Consider the following 20,015-nt stretch of genomic DNA (forward strand, 5'->3'; position numbering starts at 1 on the left):
GATGCAGATAGCCATAGACAAATATATATAGAATATTGTGAAGATCTTGTTTGACAAACACATTTTACTGCTATATGTACTTTTCTTACAAAGTCACCACTGTTCTTTATGGGAGTCTTATTTTTGGAATGGTCCTAACGCCCTTGCGCATCTTTGGCAAATTTAGCCCTTACAATTACATATCCAGTTTATCACTAAGCAGATGCTTTTATCCAAGGTGTTATACGAAAAAGGTCAACACAGTGAGTAAACATGAATCTGGGGACTGTTGAAACAAGTGCTGCAGGGCAATGCTAGAGAATGTACATGTTACAGAATGTAAACTAAACAGATCAACACAAGGCTAGTTAACTGTTCCTTAGTAACAAAGACCTATCAAAGCCATTATTAATTAGACACATTCACAAATTATAAATTAGATAATATCCCTAGCAGGAACATAGGCTCGTGATAGTGTAAACCAAGGATCATAGGTATTTAAAGAAATAAATATTGTTGGCATACATTTATATTACCTCATTTTTGATTAAAAAATAAATGTTTTAGCTTTTGAATTGTAATTAACAGTTAGCTCATATCTGTTTGAAGTTTTGTCTTAGATATAATATGTAAAAAGTATGTAAATTTTATCATGCCGCCTACTGATACTTTTTTGACAGAGTAAGGTATAGTCTTGTATTTTTACAGCATGCAGTGGTCAATGCCAGCATTGTGTGGCAGACTTGAAAGGTAATGGCAACATCTGCCTCTTGTGCAAGAATCCTAGTTACCACTTACATGGAGATGATTGTGTCAGTGAATGTCCTCCTGGGTACTACACAGACAGAGGAACTTGTAAAAGTAAGTATCATTGGATAATACCTAGAGTAAGTTATTTTGGGTCTCCTTTTTGCCACATTAAAAATAAGCATACAGTGAAATGCTTGACAGTTGTAAATATAGCAAGCCCTGAAGTTGTATTATGATCAGCAAAGCTGTTTTTTATGTTAAAGTAATAATAATCTGCTTGGTTAGTCCTTACTAAAATGGTTCTTGTAGCTTCTTCAATATGGTTGAATATTTTGGACTTTTCTAAATTAATAAATCCATCCATTATCCAACCCGCTATATCTTAACTACAGGGTCATGGGGGTCTGCTGGAGCCAATCCCAGCCAACACAGGGTGCAAGGCAGGAAACAAACCCCAGGCAGGGCGCCAGCCCACCGCAAAATTAATAAATATACAAATAAGTATATTGTGCAGTGTGACAGCAAGTAAATTATAATTTGCCCTGTCTGGATATTGTTTCTATCATGCCCCCGATGCTTGCTGGGATAGGATTCAGCTTCCCTGTGACCCTTCTCTGTATATACATATTTAGAATATGTATGGATGGAAATAATTAAATGTAGCATTAAAATATACTGTATGTACTTTCTTACTTAACTTCTGTATGTGCAGCATTATATTTAATATATGCACCCACCATTTGCTAGGATATACCTGCTATGGATAAGAGGGTTTATATTTATTTATTTCAATGACAGCAAATGAAGCATGACATAAGCCTTGCAATTTAAACTGGTACTTTCACGCATCAAGATATGAAAGCTCAATGATTAGTTGATAATTTTGACAGACCTGCCCCTAGTGGCTGTGGTGTAGTGCAATAGAGCGATAAGCAGCAGGGTTTGCAGGGCAGGCAAAATACTGTAATCAGTGTGCATCTATGAGTTCTGTTGTGATCATAATAAAGGCTGCAACCATGTGCATTCATAGTAGACATGACAGCAAGAATTACAGCACAACACAGTTACTTTAATTTAAGAAGCTCTCAATTTACCATACTATCAAGTCTGCATCTGGAGTTTCTGCTGTAAATGTAGCAGTTGATGGCTGAACATTTACATCTTCATTACTACTCATTCTGTACATCCTTTCACATTTGATGGTTGAAAGCGACAATTTACGTTTCAAGACATATTTAATTTGGCATGTGGTGGCATTGAAACAAATTCATGATTAAGTGGTGAAATACATGCATAAAGAAGTAAGTACCAAAATACATACATTTACATTAATACAACACATTTAATTATTTAAACGCACATGTAATTTTACTCTGGCGTCCTTCAACATCTGCAATAAGATGCTGCAGATGTTCTATCAGACGGTTGTGGCGAGTGCCCTCTTCTACACAGTGGTGTGCTGGGTAGGCAGCATAAAGAAGGACACCTCACGCCTGGACAAACTGGTGAGGAAGACAGGCTGTATTGTAGGCACGGAGCTGAACAGTTTGACATCCATGGCAGAGCGACAGGCGCTCAACAGGCTCCTGTCAATCATGGAGAATCCACTGCATCCACTAAACAGTATCATCTCCAGACAGAGGAGCAGCTTCAGCGACAGACTGCTGTCAATGTCCTGCTCCACTGACAGACTGAGGAGATCGTTACTCCCCCACACTATGCGACTGTTCAATTCCACCCGGGGGTAAACGTTAACATTATACAAAGTTGTCTGTTTTACCTGCATTGTTATCACTCTTTAATTTAATATTGCTTTTTATCAGTATGCTGCTGCTGGAGTATGTGAATTTCCCCTTGGGATTAATAAAGTACTATCTATCTATCTATCTATCTATCTATCTATCTATCTATCTATCTATCTATCTATCTATCTATCTATCTATCTATCTATCTATCTATCTATCTATCTATCTATCAAGAGATGTATTTATTTGATTATTTAAACAATCTGAAATATTAATCAATATTTCAGAGGCTACTATCAAAATGTCTTTGGTAATCATTGTAATTATAGTGATACTATAGTTTGGAAAACTTTTTTATTAAATATTATGTTGTCACAAATTAATATATTTCGTTCTGTATATGGAACATTTATATACATAAATCCTTGTCATTTATGTCAGACATTTTGTACTTATTTTCTTATGGTTATGTTTATTCAAATAAGTCTTACTAACCTTATTTATGGGTTATTGACCTAGGTGAATACAATGCAGATTTACAGAAGCTAGAGCACATCCCAGCAGCAGAATTGAGCACAACACTGCAAAGCAGGAATACATTCTTTACAAGGTGCACATACCCAGTCTCACTCATACGAAGCCAGTTTAGGATCACCAGTTAGTCCAAGACTAGTGTGGCGTATATGGGACAACACCAGGAGTAAATAATAAATGAATAAGTAAATCATGCAGGCACAGAATGAATATGCAATTTCCATTAATACAGTGCCTTGGTTGGTATTGGAACCCAGGCCTCTGGAGCTGTAAAACAGCAGCACTAAGAACTGCACCCCTATTAAAAAATGTGTACATAAAAAGTATATAAGGCAGTTTTTACCAAAAATATATAAAATATTTTAGAAAATAAAAGCAATGTTCCTATTAAAATAACCTTTCATTTTTCAGAATGCCATTCATCATGTAAGACATGCCACAGTGGTGGAGTGGGCAGTTGCACGTCTTGTTGGGGAGACCTTGCTTTGACTCATGAGGGATTATGCAGCTCTTCTTGCCACAAAGGATACTTCAGCGATGATAATCACATTTGCCAGGGTATGTTTCTTGAATGAAAAAGAGTTTGAGAATGCCTAATAAGAAAAGAGTAGCTGAACAGAATTATTTATAAAATGTATTGTTCAAAAAGCAAAATTTCATTATTTTATTTGCTGTAAATCATTGTTTAATTCTTATAGTATTTTTGTACACTTTTAAGCTGAAACTGGTTTAATTGCTTGATTAAGCAAGTTAGTTTAGAAAAAGTGAAATATACTAAAAATTCCTAATGTTACTAAAAACAGGCAGGGTGTCTAGGATGTTGGAATTTATACCTCAGGTTCACCTGTTAAGTTCTTGTCATTTTGTAGGGCAAAGCAAATTATTAAACCTACCTAGGCTGCAGCTATAAATTAAAAAATACGTAAATAAACATTAAGTGTATCATAAACTTCTAAGTCACTTTCGCTCTTGGTGACTGTTTGTATTAATTAACATTAATGTATTCTGTTGCTGTATTACATGGATGTATTCCAATAATATTGTAAAGTGTTACCTGGCTGGGAAGTTTACTAGAAGCAAGGTTTATTTGATATCCGGTTTGGCTGCCTGGGCACACCTCTAAACATTAATGTTTTAAGGTTTGGAACATAAATGGGTCATAAGTCCGGTCATAAGTTCTGTCACAGTCCTGTAGCAGTGCCCCAGTAGTGAAAGAGAGCAATGTTTTGGAGAAAAATAGGAAAGTTCTGGTGAACTTTAATGAGGCCAGGACATTTCCTAGCTGGCAAAGAATACAGAGTGTTACTTGGTCTGTGGAACAATTTTGATTCATTAACATAACCAGAAGATTGGAAACTGATTTTGAGATCTGGCCCTTTTGTTGTTGTGCAGGGCTCAGAGTTGCAGTGACTCTAGGTTTTACTGCAAGGAGTATGATTGTACTGTTATTGAAGAGATGCAGATCTGACAATGGAAAGTAGTTCTGAGATAGAATAAGGCTGCCTATTGCCACTGTAAATAAACTCACACTGGTCCCATTCCATCCAAACTAGTGTGATGTTGAGGTGTCACCATTGCCAGGGAAACAGAGTTTAAAGTCAGTATGTGAATAGGTGAGAGGAGGAGAGGTCTGCATCTTGATTTACAGATAAGAGGTGAAAGGTAAAAATACTTTATGGGACTTGGGAGATCAAAAACGTCCCTTCTGAGTCCCGGATACCTCCAATTAAAAGAGAGTTGTAGCATTCTGCTTAGGAAAGTTTAGGCAGGATTGTGTCTTTCCTTGTGTTCCTTTAGTGTACTGTAAGTTATCCTTTTTGTTCTATCTTATTTGAATGTATTTATAAAAAATAAACTGTACCCTTTTTTGTTAAAGAGTAAGTTTATTATTTTCAAAGTCAAAGTTATTATGTCAGAATCATGGAATATATTAATTTGCAATAGGAAATTTAGCTCTCTACTGAGGCATTTTTTTATAAATTTCTAAAAATACAGTGCCTGTTCTTGTGGTTTAAAAATGGATCCACAGCCAACAGCGCAAATGTGAAAAAAAGTCTTAATACTTAAAAAATATGTCAGTTTGCAAGCCAAGAACTGTTCTTGAATATTGATCCATATCTTGAAATTTGCACACTTATTGTAAATATTGGAAAACAAATATAGATTTTTTTGTGACATTTTGCCATTTTAAAAGAAGTCTGGCTTTGTTTTTCACCTCATTGTCGGTCTCCCTTGAAATAAATAAAATAATAATTAAAAAAATATATCTTGTAGTCCTATGGATGAACATGTTTGGATAGACCCATCTGAATTCATTAAATCTTAAAATAATATTTTGTAGAACATGGTTGTTTATATCTCTTAGGATATACAGTACCTTTGGTGTTGTTTAGATGCCCATCATTGCCTAAATGGTTTTTGAAACCTTAATCACATGTACTTCTATAAGTCATATCCACACATTTGAACTTGTCATTTCCCAGTAAATTACTCTGAAGAACATTTGAATATCTCTTTTGCTTATAGTTCATCTTCCGCAGTGTCGAGGTGACTTTGATTATTTTATATATGCACTGTACTGCCTTGTTCATGAATAGAGTCGAAAAACTTTTGTTTGTAATCTTTAGATATTTTTGAGTTGTTGCTGTAGACACAAACAGTTTGTTTTCATTTATTAACTCATAATTGCTTTATATTAAGTAAAAGTGTGAAATGGTATGCCATGTCATTTTATTTAATTCACTTTTACAGCTTGCAACGGCCAGTGCCTCACCTGTGATTCTGCTCAAACCTGCACATCCTGTAAGGACTCCACTAAAGTTCTTTTGTTTGGGGAGTGTCAGTATGAGATATGTGCTCCTCAGTATTACCTGGATATTTCCACTCGCACATGTAAAGGTAATATAGACTGAATAACCTTTGAAGTTACAGGTTAGAAGATGCATCATAATTCAAAGAAAATATTTATAACAATGGGATATTACATTTTTCAGTAGTTTCTCAATTTGTTCTTTTATTTTAACATTTAAACATCATTTAATGTAGAGACAGCATCTCTGTTGAGGCATCAATCACCAGTTAGTGGTGGCTTTTTGTACATTCATTTTGTCTTTTCCAACTCTGTGTGTGATGGACTAGGAGTCCTAGGCACTAAAGAATTCTGATAGCACCTCCAAAAATGTCCTCTATAGGAGGGTGCACCACCAAACCCTGGCTAGAATAAGGGCAAGAACAAAATTTTTATAAATACATTTATTTCACAAAATGCTCTGTAACAAAAAGCCCGCTCTGGGGAGCACAAATGGCAAAATGGAATTGCCTATAACAAAGGCAAACCAAGTCAAACAAAATCACAATACATATATTCAAGGAATAGTCAAAAATCTAAAGAATCATAAAGCCTATAAACTCAGAAAAGCACAAGAACTCACCACTCAACAGTCCATTTGAAATGAACCACCAGGAACTGTGGAAGACCTTCTGCATTTAAAGGATGGCGGGTAGGTCCTGGTGATGATTGGCAGGAGGCCCCGCCTGCTGAGGGACTACCCACAAAACACACAGAACATAACAAAAGCAACAAAACATAAAAATAAAGAATGATGCACATAAACAACATAAATCAAAGAAGCAAAAATGAACAAAAGAGACATAAAAAATTAATTTGAACCCCAGACAGGGGAGGAACCCTGACTGAGACATGACAACAAGGTACTTATTGTCAAAAAGTGTATGTTTAAGCATAAGGTCGATGTATTGTACATTCCTGTAGTTAATTTTAATTTACATTATTTGTGTTTTGCAATTTAAAGTGTACTAATATTTTTTCCTTATCATTTTATTAATATTAAGTCTAAAATATTTTTTGTAAAATATGTAATAAAGCTTTATGTATTTCTCCATTTTCAAAGCTAGATCAGACTTGTGTACAGGTATGGAACTCATTCATAACCTGAGGGCCACCTGTATATTTATACTTAAGTTTATTATTATTCTATAGTTGTAAATATTATTGTGATATCGGCAATGCTTATGCTTTATTGTTTAACTTTTAGTAGATTTTCATATTAATCTACCTCTTTATATAACATTAATGACTATTTCTTTTCTTAATATTAATTATACTTTTATGTGATATTATAATATTTAAATTTAATACTACAAAGTGATGCTGTTATGCAATACTTAACTTTTCTATTTACTTTCTCTTATAATAAAGAATGTGACTGGAGCTGCAATGCATGCAAAGGCCCTCTAAGAACAGACTGTCTGCAGTGCATGGATGGGCATGTGTTAGAAGATGGTGCCTGTGTGGAACAATGCTCCATATCCTTCTTCCTGGATGAGGACAAATGTTTCAGTTAGTACATTTTAGCCCAGTTTATTTAAATTTATGTTTAAAGTTTATATCTGTAATATGTTATTAATTAAAATCATTATCAGTAATGCCTTACGTTTAACAACAGAGCGTTCTGTTTTAATATTATATTTGTTAGATTGGTGGTAACAACTATGTACTTGTTTCTATGATGGTTTGCTTAGTTGACTGTTGCTGTTCGTTGTTGTTTTCATTTATGTGGTTTAAATCCTGCAGAACATGCTGTGGACGGTAGAGTGTAGAGGTTGTCAAAATGGATATGAATAGCTGGTGTATTGGGTTTTGACCAGATTAAGGTTTTGTGCCAAGCCACAAATTTTGTGTGTATATGCGTGTTCGTTGAAATTACATTAAGATCTATGTTGGTGACTTGTTTATACTGAAAGCACTGCCTTAATTTATCTTTCTAAAAACAAATGTTACTTGTACAGTTTAACCGGTAATAATAAAGTAGTTTTTTTTTTATCTAAAATAGTTTATAACTCCCATGTATATACAGTGTGTACATGAAATAACTATGTTCCTTTAGATAAATTTATGTTTAAAAGATATACAGTATAAAGGGGCAGCTTTGATCTGTTAGTTAAACATGCAAGACTGGTAGTGAACATTAATATTTCATTATCAGTAGTATTAATCAGGATAATTTTAATCAGGATATATTTTAAGCTTTAGTATTCTCCTTTATGGATTGTCAAGAGTTAAAAGGAAAACTTACATATACCACTACCTTTTTTGTGTATTTACTGGATAATGTCTTTCTGTTTGTGCTACAGTACAGTTTTGTTCTTTTAAAGCTTTACTGACTTGTTACTAATGTCTTGAACGCTCACTATTTCCTATTTTTTACTTAAATATCATATATATATGTATATATACAGGTAAAATTCCGTTACAACGAACTGCAAGGGACCTAAAAAATATTTTGTTGTAATGAGATTCTATATTTGTTGCTATAGTGCTCTCTTTAACTTGTGCCCAGGCGTTTGCAATCATTTAAATAGCTTCTTTCACGTTAATATTAATCTCCTCCTGTCTACAAGTTATGCTGACAAGAATTTTTCTCAGTATTTCTTTGGGATAATACAATTTCAGGGTGTGAATGATCCCCAAATCCAATGGGACTGGAAGTGATGTCTTCTTAGCCCGGAACTGAAGTGACGTCATCTGGGCACAGAAGCGGAAGTGGCATCCTTGGCCCTCAATCAGGCAGAATTTCCCATGTCCTTGGCCTGGCGTAGAATTACCTTCTTTTGGTTAATTTAGCTGCCTCCCATGCGCACGTGTGTGATAATATATATACTGTAAGGATAGTTATGCGTCAACTTACAGCTCCATTTGGGACCAGCCATTTGGCCATATGTTGGTCACAAAGTGTACAGGTCATTACAATTGAGGCTCTTTGGGCCTGGTGTGATTCACTGATATGTATACTTTAACTGCCAGTATGGAGTAGCACAAACTGACCTTTGAGTCTTAGCATCAGCTTGCTGGGTCTGTATAAGGCAGTGTTTCTCAACCACTAGGTCACAGGTTTGTTTTGTTGGTTTGCAAGTGGGTCGTGGTGGGTTGCCTAAGTGATTGACAGCACTGTACGATATGTTTCCCTGTTTCTAAGTGAGCTTTTTTCACTAGAGGGGACTCCTGATCATGCTTGTTTCATCAAGGGAGGCATTTTGCAACTGCCGCTAGCCGGTTGTCAATAAATTTAAAAGGGCAAAACTGGGTCACATAATCTTAAAGGTTGAGAAACACTGGTAACGAAGAAGGTGTGGGCTGAATGCATAGGATTTAGCCACATGGAGCAGCGACAATCAAAACACACCATAAAGGGCCCTCCAAGAGTTTTCATTACACTGTGTATTTTTGTTAATTTAAAATTTATTGAAAATGTAAGCATCAGTTTTTGTTTAATTTTTTTTTAAGGATGTGATGAAAATTGTTTGGACTGTGATGGTCCTGGCAAGTGCCGCAAGTGCCAGCTTCCATATGTTGTACAAGCCGGACTGTGTGTTCAAGAATGTAGAAAGCAGTATTTCCTGGATGACTTCCTGCACCAGTGTGTGTGTGAGTACTGTTGATGGTCCTAAAACTGAAAAGATTTCTTCGCCAACTTGGTTTTTTAATTTAATCTGAAACTTCAGTAGACTGATAATAATTTTGGAAAATCTGAAAAAAGAACACTAATAAAACTATATATAAACTTAAAGTGCTTGCTATGATAGGTTTAGAATCCTAAATATTGTAAATATTACGCTGTCTTACTGGTTCCTGTGGAAAACCTTTGGAAAGTTTTCAGTTGCTTTCTCATTTCTGCAACTAGTGTCTCACATTTCCACATTCATGCTATGTTGCTGTAGGAACATCTACCAAACTGAATTGCATGTACAATCCTCCATTTACAGTTATACAAATCTAAAATACCCCTGCAGCAGAAGAAAAGAAGTCAGAGCTTTATGTACATTAATATTACAAGTTATTTATATAACATAATAAAACCTAATCTTACTGCTTATTCGACTTCAGTGCTGTCACTAAAACAAAGATTCACGTAAATTGGACATTGACATCTAAGTGAATATAAAGTAAGATTTTAATAGACATTCGTTAAGGGTACCCATTTAGACTTATTGTCATGTTAAAAATGATGCTGACATAGCCTATAAAGGAAAATAAATCTCTGCTAATTTGCACTTGCTGCTGATTTGCGGATCACATTCTGAAATGGTTTTGGGACAACTTGATATGTTTTTCAGTGTTTTAATTCATTTTTAACATACATATATTTTGAATGAGATGTTTCTGTCTCCTCACTGCTTCCAGGTATGCCAGTGGATTTTTAGAACAGCTTTTAGAAATATATTATGATAATGAAATCTTCTTTATAAGAATCAAATACACCATCATATTTTTCATATTTCAATAGTGCTACTCTAATATACATATAGCAAGAGAAATGTTAAATTAAAACTTACCGTCAAACCACATTGTTGACAACATTTTACTTCATACATACCTATTTCTGTTTATGTCTCTTAAAGTACAGTGATGAGGAAAATTTATTTTTCCATTGAGAACTACAAGTATTGATACATTAATCTGTCCTAAGATGTGATCTGATATGTAACACAAAAACTGTGCTTTATTTATTCCAGCATCTGTTGTCTGTCTTGTGTCAGATTATCAGGTCAATGAGATGGTAGTTGTTAGTTTGCAGGGTCCTTCTATATATAAACAAATTAGAAAATGTATGCATAGCTTAACATTCAGGAGTCTTGGCTAACTGTTTTAAAAATTAGGAACATTTAAAATTTTTGTTTATATGCTTCGTCAAAGAGACAAATGTCACATTTGTGTTTAAATATTTTCGTATCAATGAGTCATATTGAAAAATAACTGTGGTAATAGAATGTAATTACGTATATTTGGCTTGCCACCTAGACTGGCTATGAGATGTGTAAAACAGAAAATTATACCAGTTAAAATAACCGTTTTTCATTGTAAACTTTAAAGCACAAATTAATCTGTAACTAAGGTTGCACAATATTATTTTCTGTTTCTTGATAGTTGATCTTAAAGCTTTGGCAATAATTTTAAATGAAATAAACAATTATTTTAAATATTGAAGTGTACAATAATTTGTACAACACCATCTATTTGAGACAACAAAAATGTAACTTTCTAGACAAATGTCCTTGATGAATAAATGCACCAAATTTCACACTTTGCCCTCAATCAGCTTGTTGCTTCTGTCCTCCAGATTGGTTTGCCTGATGAACTCACTTTTATGAACAAGTGGTTGAATACTTCTGGTACTCCTCATAGAAAACACTGATGTGATAGCTAAGGTTCTGCAGTACATTATTTGAAATATAGTAAGCAAGAACAGTCTTCCTTAGAGGATATCAACGGAACATTTTGTGCTATCCTAGAAAAATAGATTTGTCAATTTCATGTTTGCTAGACCCCATACATTATCTAGAAGATTAGTTGTCAGCCTTCAGGCCTAATGACTGTGTATTTTAAATTGTTTGAACAAAATCTACTGAAGAAAGTAAGGGCTCTATCTATACAAGAGCTGAAACGTGAGTTGAAATAGCATTTGAAGTAATTAAGATCCTAACCTTTAAGAAATTTACAGGCAGGTAATTCCAAAGAGGCCAAAATGTCAATGACTTGTTGCACCTATATACATAGGAATGGTTCACAGTGCTTGCATGCTAATATGCAGGGTTTATAAACATATTCAGGAAATGCCATGTTTAAGTCACTACTTCTAAAAAGAGCACTACAAGCTACTATTAAACTTATATAATTAAGACGCTGATTTTTTTTTTTTTTTTAATAAAGAAGGCATGTAAAAATACTTTGTTTTTAATCCTGTGTTTTATTATCAGATCATGGAAGAAGGTCAGACTACGTGAAGAGTTCATTATTTTGTAGGGTTCAAAAATGATTTATTTACCACTGTAGCCTTCTCATATTACTGCTTGGAATTTACCAATTCTCAAAGAGTGCATCAGGAACAAAAAACACTGTACCACTGCATTATAAAACCTTTAATCCGTTCATTTTTCCTCCAAATTCCTTTCATAGCCTGTCCATCAGGCTGCCTGGAGTGTGAAGGAACTCAGCAGTGCAAAACATGTGATGAGAACGTATTCCTAATGAATGGACTCTGCTTGACTGAATGTGGCAATGGATATTATGGAAATAGAGGAAGTGGACTATGCCAAGGTGAAATAACATGATATATAATTAACACTTCAATGAAAAATCAACTTATTGCTTTAATTAACCATTTTCAAGATTATACTAGTATTTTAGTGGAATTCTGATGTAATGGAATGAATTCTGATAAAGCAGATACCTATAATTATGTTAGGATGTGCAGTAATTTTCTTACCTGCTTTTCCAGATTGTGTTTGAGAAACTTTAAAAATGATAGATGTTTCACAAGCTTACTGACAGTTAATTTAAAGTCAAAAGTCAGAATGTCTTTTGACCATGAAAAAAAAACCACAGTCACTGGAGGAAAATGCACCCAAACACATGGGGGCATGCATAATTTGTACCAGGATCCTAGGCACACACCTGAATCAAGACATACTTACTGTTAATATTTATCTTAATAAACTTTACATTTTCTGTGACATCTAAAAAAGCAAAGTAGGATGATCCTGTGACTTGAAAAAGATAACAGATGAAATGTTACAAGCAAGTTGAATTTTTTCCACACATTTTGTAGTATAGCTTCAAGGTGAATAGAAGTTTGTGTAGCATAGCCTTTGATGTTATTAAATACCTAAAACCTAGTTATTGTTGTGATTTTTTTGTTTTGTTTGTATCTTTTTAATTAGCACGTAGTCAACTTTATAAATTTATAAATTACATAATCATCTGGCTGTCAAGGTGTATTTTAGTTGTTTAATTCAGAACATATATTTAACTTAACTTATCAAGGTTTTCAGATACTGAAAGAGAAAAAAATAATTTATACATGGAAAGTGGGTCTGCGGTACAGAGGCACATCTTTGTTTTTAAGGCAGCGTTCTGAGTTTCCTAAAACTCTACTGCAGAGGTCCATTCATGGCATATTGCTATCGATTCAACATTTGTAGCGAAGCTGATTGACCTTAAATCTGAAACCATTAGATCTCAGAAGAGAAAAATCTTGCTGCACCAGGATGTAAAGTTTTATTGAAAGTGTGCATCCCAAAGCACAGTAAAAGAATTATATGCCTCATTCAAGGAAATGCGAGTCAGTAAATCACCTGAATTAATTCTGTGCTTGAATAGATATTTCATTGTCTTACACATTAACCATAAATATCGTACCTGTTCTTTGAAATTTTGAGGTTACAGTTGGGACAAGAATAACTGCAAGAAAAAACATCTAAGCTCCTTCTCTGCATTTGGAGCCTTTAAAACATTTTCAATTACAGTAATACAGGATATGAGTACCCTAAGTTCTTGTCAATAAGCCGCGGCTTATCTAAGGAAAAAAGTTGTGAAAATGAAAAAATAGAATATCGGCTTATACATAAGTCCGGCTTATACATCCATCGCGGGGGTTGCGTTCCAGAGCCACCCGCGAAATAAGAATATCCGCGAAGTAGAAACCATATGTTTATATGGTTATTTTTATATTGTCATGCTTGGGTCACAGATTTGCGCAGAAACACAGGAGGTTGTAGAGAGACAGGAACGTTATTCAAACACTGCAAACAAACATTTGTCTCTTTTTCAAAAGTTTAAACTGTGCTCCATGACAAGACAGAGATGACAGTTCCGTCTCACAATTAAAAGAATGCAAACATATCTTCCTCTTCAAAGGAGTGAAGCAAACAAATCAATATGTCTGTTTGGCTTTTAAGTATGCGAAGCACCGCGGCACAAAGCTGTTGAAGGCGGCAGCTCACACCCCCTCCGTCAGGAGCAGACAGAGAGAGAGAGGGAGAGTTTGTTTTTCAGTCAAAAATCAATACGTGCCCTTTGAGCTTTTAAGTATGTGAAGCACTGTGCAGCATGTCTTTTCAGGAATCAGCTTTACAAAAGATAGCAACGTGAAGATAATCTTTCAGCATTTTTAGACGAGCGTCCGTATCGTCTAGGTGTGCAAACAGCCCCCCTGCTCAATCCCCATACGTCAGGATCACAGATAGTCAGTGCAAGAGAGAGAGAACAGTAAGCCGGGTAGCTTCTCAGCCATCTGCCAGTAGCGTCCCTTGTATGAAATCAACTGGGCAAACCAACTGAGGAAGCATGTACCAGAAATTAAAAGACCCATTGTCCGCAGAAATCCGCGATATATATTTAAATATGCTTACATATAAAATCACAATTTAAATGACCGCTACGCGCTCGTGTTGACTCGGCGACGCCCAGAGCAGAAAGAACGCGCTCCGGCCGCTCCAACTGCGCCATGCGGGGAGTGAGAGAGACGGCAATATCTCACACTCTCTCCCCCCTTAAAGAAATTAAATGGGCGCGAGTGAGACCACTGACCTCCCTCCCTTCTATTAGTTATAGGTTATAGTACGTTCGGCTTATCCATGAGTCCGGCTTATCTATGATACGATTTTATTTTAAAAATTCGTATGATTTTTGGTCTCCGGCTAATACATGAGTCCGGCTTATAGACAAGAACTTAGGGTAATACCTTTTTAATGTCAACAGAACCTAAAAATGTAGACATCCCACATTAATAATTTTTACAAAAATCATATATACATTTTTTTGTATTATGTAGAAATGTTTTCTTAATTAGTAGGTCACTTGGGTATTGATTTTTCCATGTAATTAAAATATTTTGAATTCCCACAGGGTTTTTAATATACTACATTACAGAAACATTGAACATTAGAGCAGTGTTTATAATAGTTCCTAGAACCTCTGTCTGTTTCTGAAATTACTAAGTGTTCAATGTTGGAAAGAAATAATGCAGTTCTTGTATCTTTATACTCACTAAATCTGCTCATTTCTGTCTTCCAGCTAATAGTCATCCACCAATACTGCATGTGAATGGAACACTTATAGTGCAGATCGGTGGAGTCAAACCCTTAGATTTGTCATTTATGAGCATTCAGGACCTGGATACCATTCCTGACCAGTTTGTTTTCTACATTGTTTCACTTCCCAACAATGGGAAGCTGGTGAAGATTGTCAAAGGAAAGCAAGTACCAATGAGTGTTGATGACACATTTACATTATCAGATCTGCAGGAGCAAGCAGTCAGGTTTATACATTCCCAGGAAAAGTCAAAGTGAGTTCTTCATGTATTCAGTTTTATGAGAATATTAGCTCTTCCTTAAAGAAACAATTGCTGAAATATTTTGCTTTAATTATTGTACCTATGCAATCACCTTTTGAAAACATATTCTTGTTGAGTGCAAACAGGTACAATTAAGTATGTGTCAGAAGTGTGTCAAGGTCAGCACAAATACATATTTTATAACATGTACAATATATGGTTATATAGATGAAAGCATGTTCACTTTTTACTGCTGTGTAAATGTCTGATGTTTAAACTAGATTTCTTCAACCCAGACACTTGAGAAACTTTATAATAAGTGACTCAGTTATATTACAATAATTTCAACTGTTCTTTCTTCAGGTAACTCAAGCACTACATTCCACCATCTCTTCTGTATTCTTACTGTGAGGTCTGATAAAGTACAGTAAACTTGTGTTGAAATACCTTTATAAGAAAATTTTAAATGTCAAGCAAAAAAAAGACTTTTTTTAAGTAAATGGAAAAGTTTTCCAGAACTTGTACATTTACATTCAATGTATTTTCTTCAAATAGACAGTTTTTTATTACTTGTTGAGTTAGCTTAAGCTATTTTCAAAGGTTTATCATATTTGTGTATCCTTTAAAAACATAATGTTTAAAAGTTTATTTTTTGATTGTTATTTTTACACGTTTTACTTGAACCTTTATTTTCCCCTGGTCTCTCAGTTTTATTTAAAAGGGATATCACAATCATATCTTATCATATATCACAATTCTATACAGTATACTAAACATGATAAAGTACAGGAGGATATTTGAATGAACTGCTATTTACTGTATGCTTTTGAGTGTATAAAGTATGTCAGTTTTATTGTATATGTATAACAGTAAGCACCCAAGTTATTTATTTGTTCCTGCTGCTTCCCACTTAAGAGTGGTAAGTGATTTTAACCTGCTGACCTGGAGCCTCATATATAAACGGTGTATACGCATAGAAATGATGCATACACCAGTTTCCACGCTCACATCGCGATGTATAAAAACTAAACTTGCTGTAAAGCCATGCACATTTTCACACCAGCTCTATCCCTTGCGTACGCAAGTTCTGTGCTTGGTTTTGCAAACTGCCGGCACCCAGCATTAAAGCAGTGTTACTGTTCCTGTGTGGTTTGCCTTTCTTTTTTAGATCCACATCCCTGACGCGGCTTTATCAAATACACTGAAATTAACCGCATATCGTTTACTAGTTTAAGGCATCTGATTGTAATCAGCCGGTAACTATATAATGATGCACAGAACGGCCAAACTATTCCAAATACCATAGCTGCTTTAGCATTGTCACTCTTAGTGCACCATTCAGAGTGTTTAACCCACTGTATCTGAGTGTGGAGTCACAGCTCTACAGCAGCTGATTGGATTATCCGGATACAGCATCTAGCACATGCTGCCTCAGCCATGCAGACAGTCTGTTTTAACTTCGCCCGTACAATATGGCAAACACTTCAGAGCCTTTCCTGCAGGGACTTCATGGTTCAGAAACGGTTTAATGCCAGGAGCTCTAAATGCACTCAATCAGTCCATCAAGTGCTCCTGGTAGAACTGTTTGTACTTATAAATACAATCACCTCATTGTAAACTTGCTCTACAGTTATAATATTGCACAACCTGAACCACTTTATAAATCGCGTATTTACATATGATTATGGCTGGCTTGTAAGTCAATTTAGATTTCTAAGCACTATCATCTTGGAGCTCTTAATATCATTTTTAAGATGAAATGCAGTAAAATATGTATATTACATTATACAGATACATTTTTAACTTAATTTAAATAATATATATTGTTAATAATTAGACATGTGAGAACATGGTGACACAGCGCTAGCAATAGCTGGCGCTCCGGTCAGGGATTGTTCCTGCGTCGCACTGTATGCTTGCTGGGATTGGTGCGACCCTGGAAGGATTGATGGATGGGAATAATTAAATATGTACTACAAAGATATTTCAATGTTCAGTAAATGTTTTGAAGAATCTGCGCTCTAAACTTACAGATGGCTTGACATCTGTTACAGAGCTGATTGTGTGTCGATTGGTTACTTACAGAAAGAAATGGAAGGACAGGAATTCGGGGGTTAGTACGTTTGAGAGAGACAGTACTGCTGCAATAAATTATTTCATCGAAGATCGTACATGGTGATGCAAGCATCTTGCGGGAGGCAGGAACAATCTCTGGATGGGGTGCCAGCTCGTCACTACCACTGCACCATCGTGTCCCCATGTTTAATACATGCTTTAATTCCTATCATAATGAAAATGATATCAAGTATACATCTTAGTATTTACATTGTTCAGAGAGCTGTAATTTCATGAATGTAATGTATTCTGTGTCTTGTTGGTGGAAGAGAAAGCCTGTTTAAGAAAAACATAGTGATTACAAACATAGAACACATAGAAGTACACATAGAATACGAAGCATGTAACATGCTACTTTAGTTGCTATGGGATCTGAGAATCTAGTAAATTAAATGATTTTAAGATGAAGTTTATGACGTTCTGCTTTAATGACAAAATAAAGTATGTGATTAAAGTGGAAATTTCGAGATTAAAATTGACATTTGGACATTTTTTTCCACTGTGTCTCTATTTTGTTTTTCTTTTCTCTGTACCCTAATACACTTCCATATGACACTCAGACAGTGGGCTACAACTAGCCTTTTCATGATGACTTTGATATCTGACCACTTTTTATTTGTTCTGGTCACTGTACAACTTTATGAATTTGAACTTTCGAGTTTCTTTGCCAGTATGTCACTCGATCAACTTCCTTTTATTGTTTACTAGCAAAATACCTGTGCTTCGCAGCGGAGAAGTAGTGTGTTAAAGAAGTTATGTAAACATATATATACATATACATATATACATATATATACATATTTACATATACACATATCTACATATACATATATATACATATATATATATATATACATATACACATCCACATATATATACATATATATATATACACATATCAACATATATACACACATACATACATAGTGCGTTGTAACACGGACTGTGATTGTTACATGGGAGGGAGACGACAAATCACAGCTTCCCGCTTTCTAATCGGGCCTGCGATTGGTGCTTTGACTGATGCCCAGATCCCACAGTATCTCCCCTTAGGGGAGGCGTTAGGCAAGTGTAATTGAATAGCGGTGCTGCAAGTTTAGCTTTACACCTGTTTTTAAGGCTTATTGACTGAAAGGGGCTTTCATGAAAAAAGTGCTTTGCTACAGGATACACCCTCCACAAGTTAAGGAAGTAAAAATAAAGGTATATATTTCTGTTTTATTTAAACCTTTTAAGTTTGTATGCGGGCGGTATGGTGGCGCAGTGAAAGGTGCCAGTTAGGAGACCCGGGTTCGTTTCCCTGCGTGGAGTTTGAATGTTCTCCCCGTGTCTGTCTGGGTTTCCTCCGGGTACTCCGGTTTCCTCCCACAGTCCAAAGACATGCAGGTGTGTGGGTGTGTGCGCCCTGCGGTGGGCTGGCACCTTGCCCGGGGTTTGTTTCCTGCCTTGTGCCCTGTGTTGGCAGGGATTGGCTCCTGTATTTAGGATATATCGGGTTGGATAATGGATGGATGGACATTTGTATGCATAGCCCCATTTGCCCGTTTTCGTTTTTTTTCTTTCTTCAGTAATATTTCAGCAAACCCGGAGCTTGTCAGTTCAAATCCTGGTACTGACACCACTGTGTGACCCTGAGGAAGTCACTTCACCTGCCTGTGCTGCAAAAAACAAAAGTAATGTAACAAATTGTACCTCAGATGTTGCAAGTTGCTGGAATAAAGGCATAAGTCAAATAGATAAATATGTATTATACACATAGGAAGTATTAATTTATTTTCAGTCAAGTCATCTGCAGCAAACCTTTATAAATGAGGGTTTCTCCTTTTTAGATAGTGCAAACTGTTTCTTCTTCATTGAGGTTTTCTCTTGGAGAGCTTTTTTCATTTCATTGAAAATTAAAGCAGCAGCTGCCAAAATATGTAGCTTTCTTATTAATTTTTCAACATTGTGTAAAATAACTTTATAAAGTAACATAAAAGGTTTAAATACTGGTTATCCTTTTACACTAAAATATTACTAAAGAGATACAAAAAAAGTAAAATGCATATGTTGTTTTTCTTTAAGGAGATTAAATATTACTGAAGAAAGAAAAAAAAAAAACTAAAACAGCCAAATGGGGTTATGCATACGAACTTAAAAGGTTTAAATAAAACAGAAATATATACCTTAATTTTTACTTCCTTAACTTGTGGAGGGTATATCCTGTAGCAAAGCCCTAACTTTTTTCGTGAAAGCCCGTTTCAGTCAATAAGTCTTAAAAACAGGTGTAAAGATATTGACAATAAGCTACGCAAACCCACCAAGACATGGAATCGTTTAAATCAAGGCGCGAGTCGAAAAACACCATCCCATACTATTAGTTAACGATTAACACATTTCTATATGTATTGTAAGCATACAATACAACTGATAATATGTTGCGCTTATTTATCTGGTGTACCGACATTTTTGCGCATTTAACGGCTGAAATCCAACGTGGTTTGTGCCCTTCAGAATGAAAACAGTTTGCATTTACATTTTTAATAAAAGGCGAGCTTTTAAACCTGAGAAATCACCCCGTAAATGCACACGTTTAATTGCACATGTGTTAATATGTATGCTTACACACTGTTTCTTCTTCATTGAGGTTTTCTCTAGCATGTAGATCGGGGTAATTACATTCACGGCATTCGTAGTCTGAATCACAGTCTGATTGTATGGGTGGTTACCTACCAGGTAACGCTTATGGTTGGCCAGCAAGTCCACTAACATCAGCCACGGT

The 20,015-nt window shown here is 35.3% G+C and overlaps 1 protein-coding gene across 1 annotated transcript in view; it reads left to right on the forward strand.

Moving 5' to 3' along the window:
* The window catches only part of fras1 (Fraser extracellular matrix complex subunit 1), a 303,582-nt gene that overhangs the window by 186,753 nt on the left and 96,814 nt on the right, over nucleotides 1-20,015 (forward strand). Inside the window, 7 exon segments of the mRNA XM_028805595.2 lie at nucleotides 688-840; nucleotides 3,420-3,566; nucleotides 5,760-5,906; nucleotides 7,228-7,368; nucleotides 9,313-9,453; nucleotides 11,983-12,123; nucleotides 14,881-15,151. Coding sequence (XP_028661428.2) covers nucleotides 688-840; nucleotides 3,420-3,566; nucleotides 5,760-5,906; nucleotides 7,228-7,368; nucleotides 9,313-9,453; nucleotides 11,983-12,123; nucleotides 14,881-15,151 — 1,141 coding nt within the window.

The sequence above is a fragment of the Erpetoichthys calabaricus genome, chromosome 7, assembly GCF_900747795.2.
Source record: "Erpetoichthys calabaricus chromosome 7, fErpCal1.3, whole genome shotgun sequence".
NCBI classification, from domain to species: domain Eukaryota; kingdom Metazoa; phylum Chordata; class Cladistia; order Polypteriformes; family Polypteridae; genus Erpetoichthys; species Erpetoichthys calabaricus.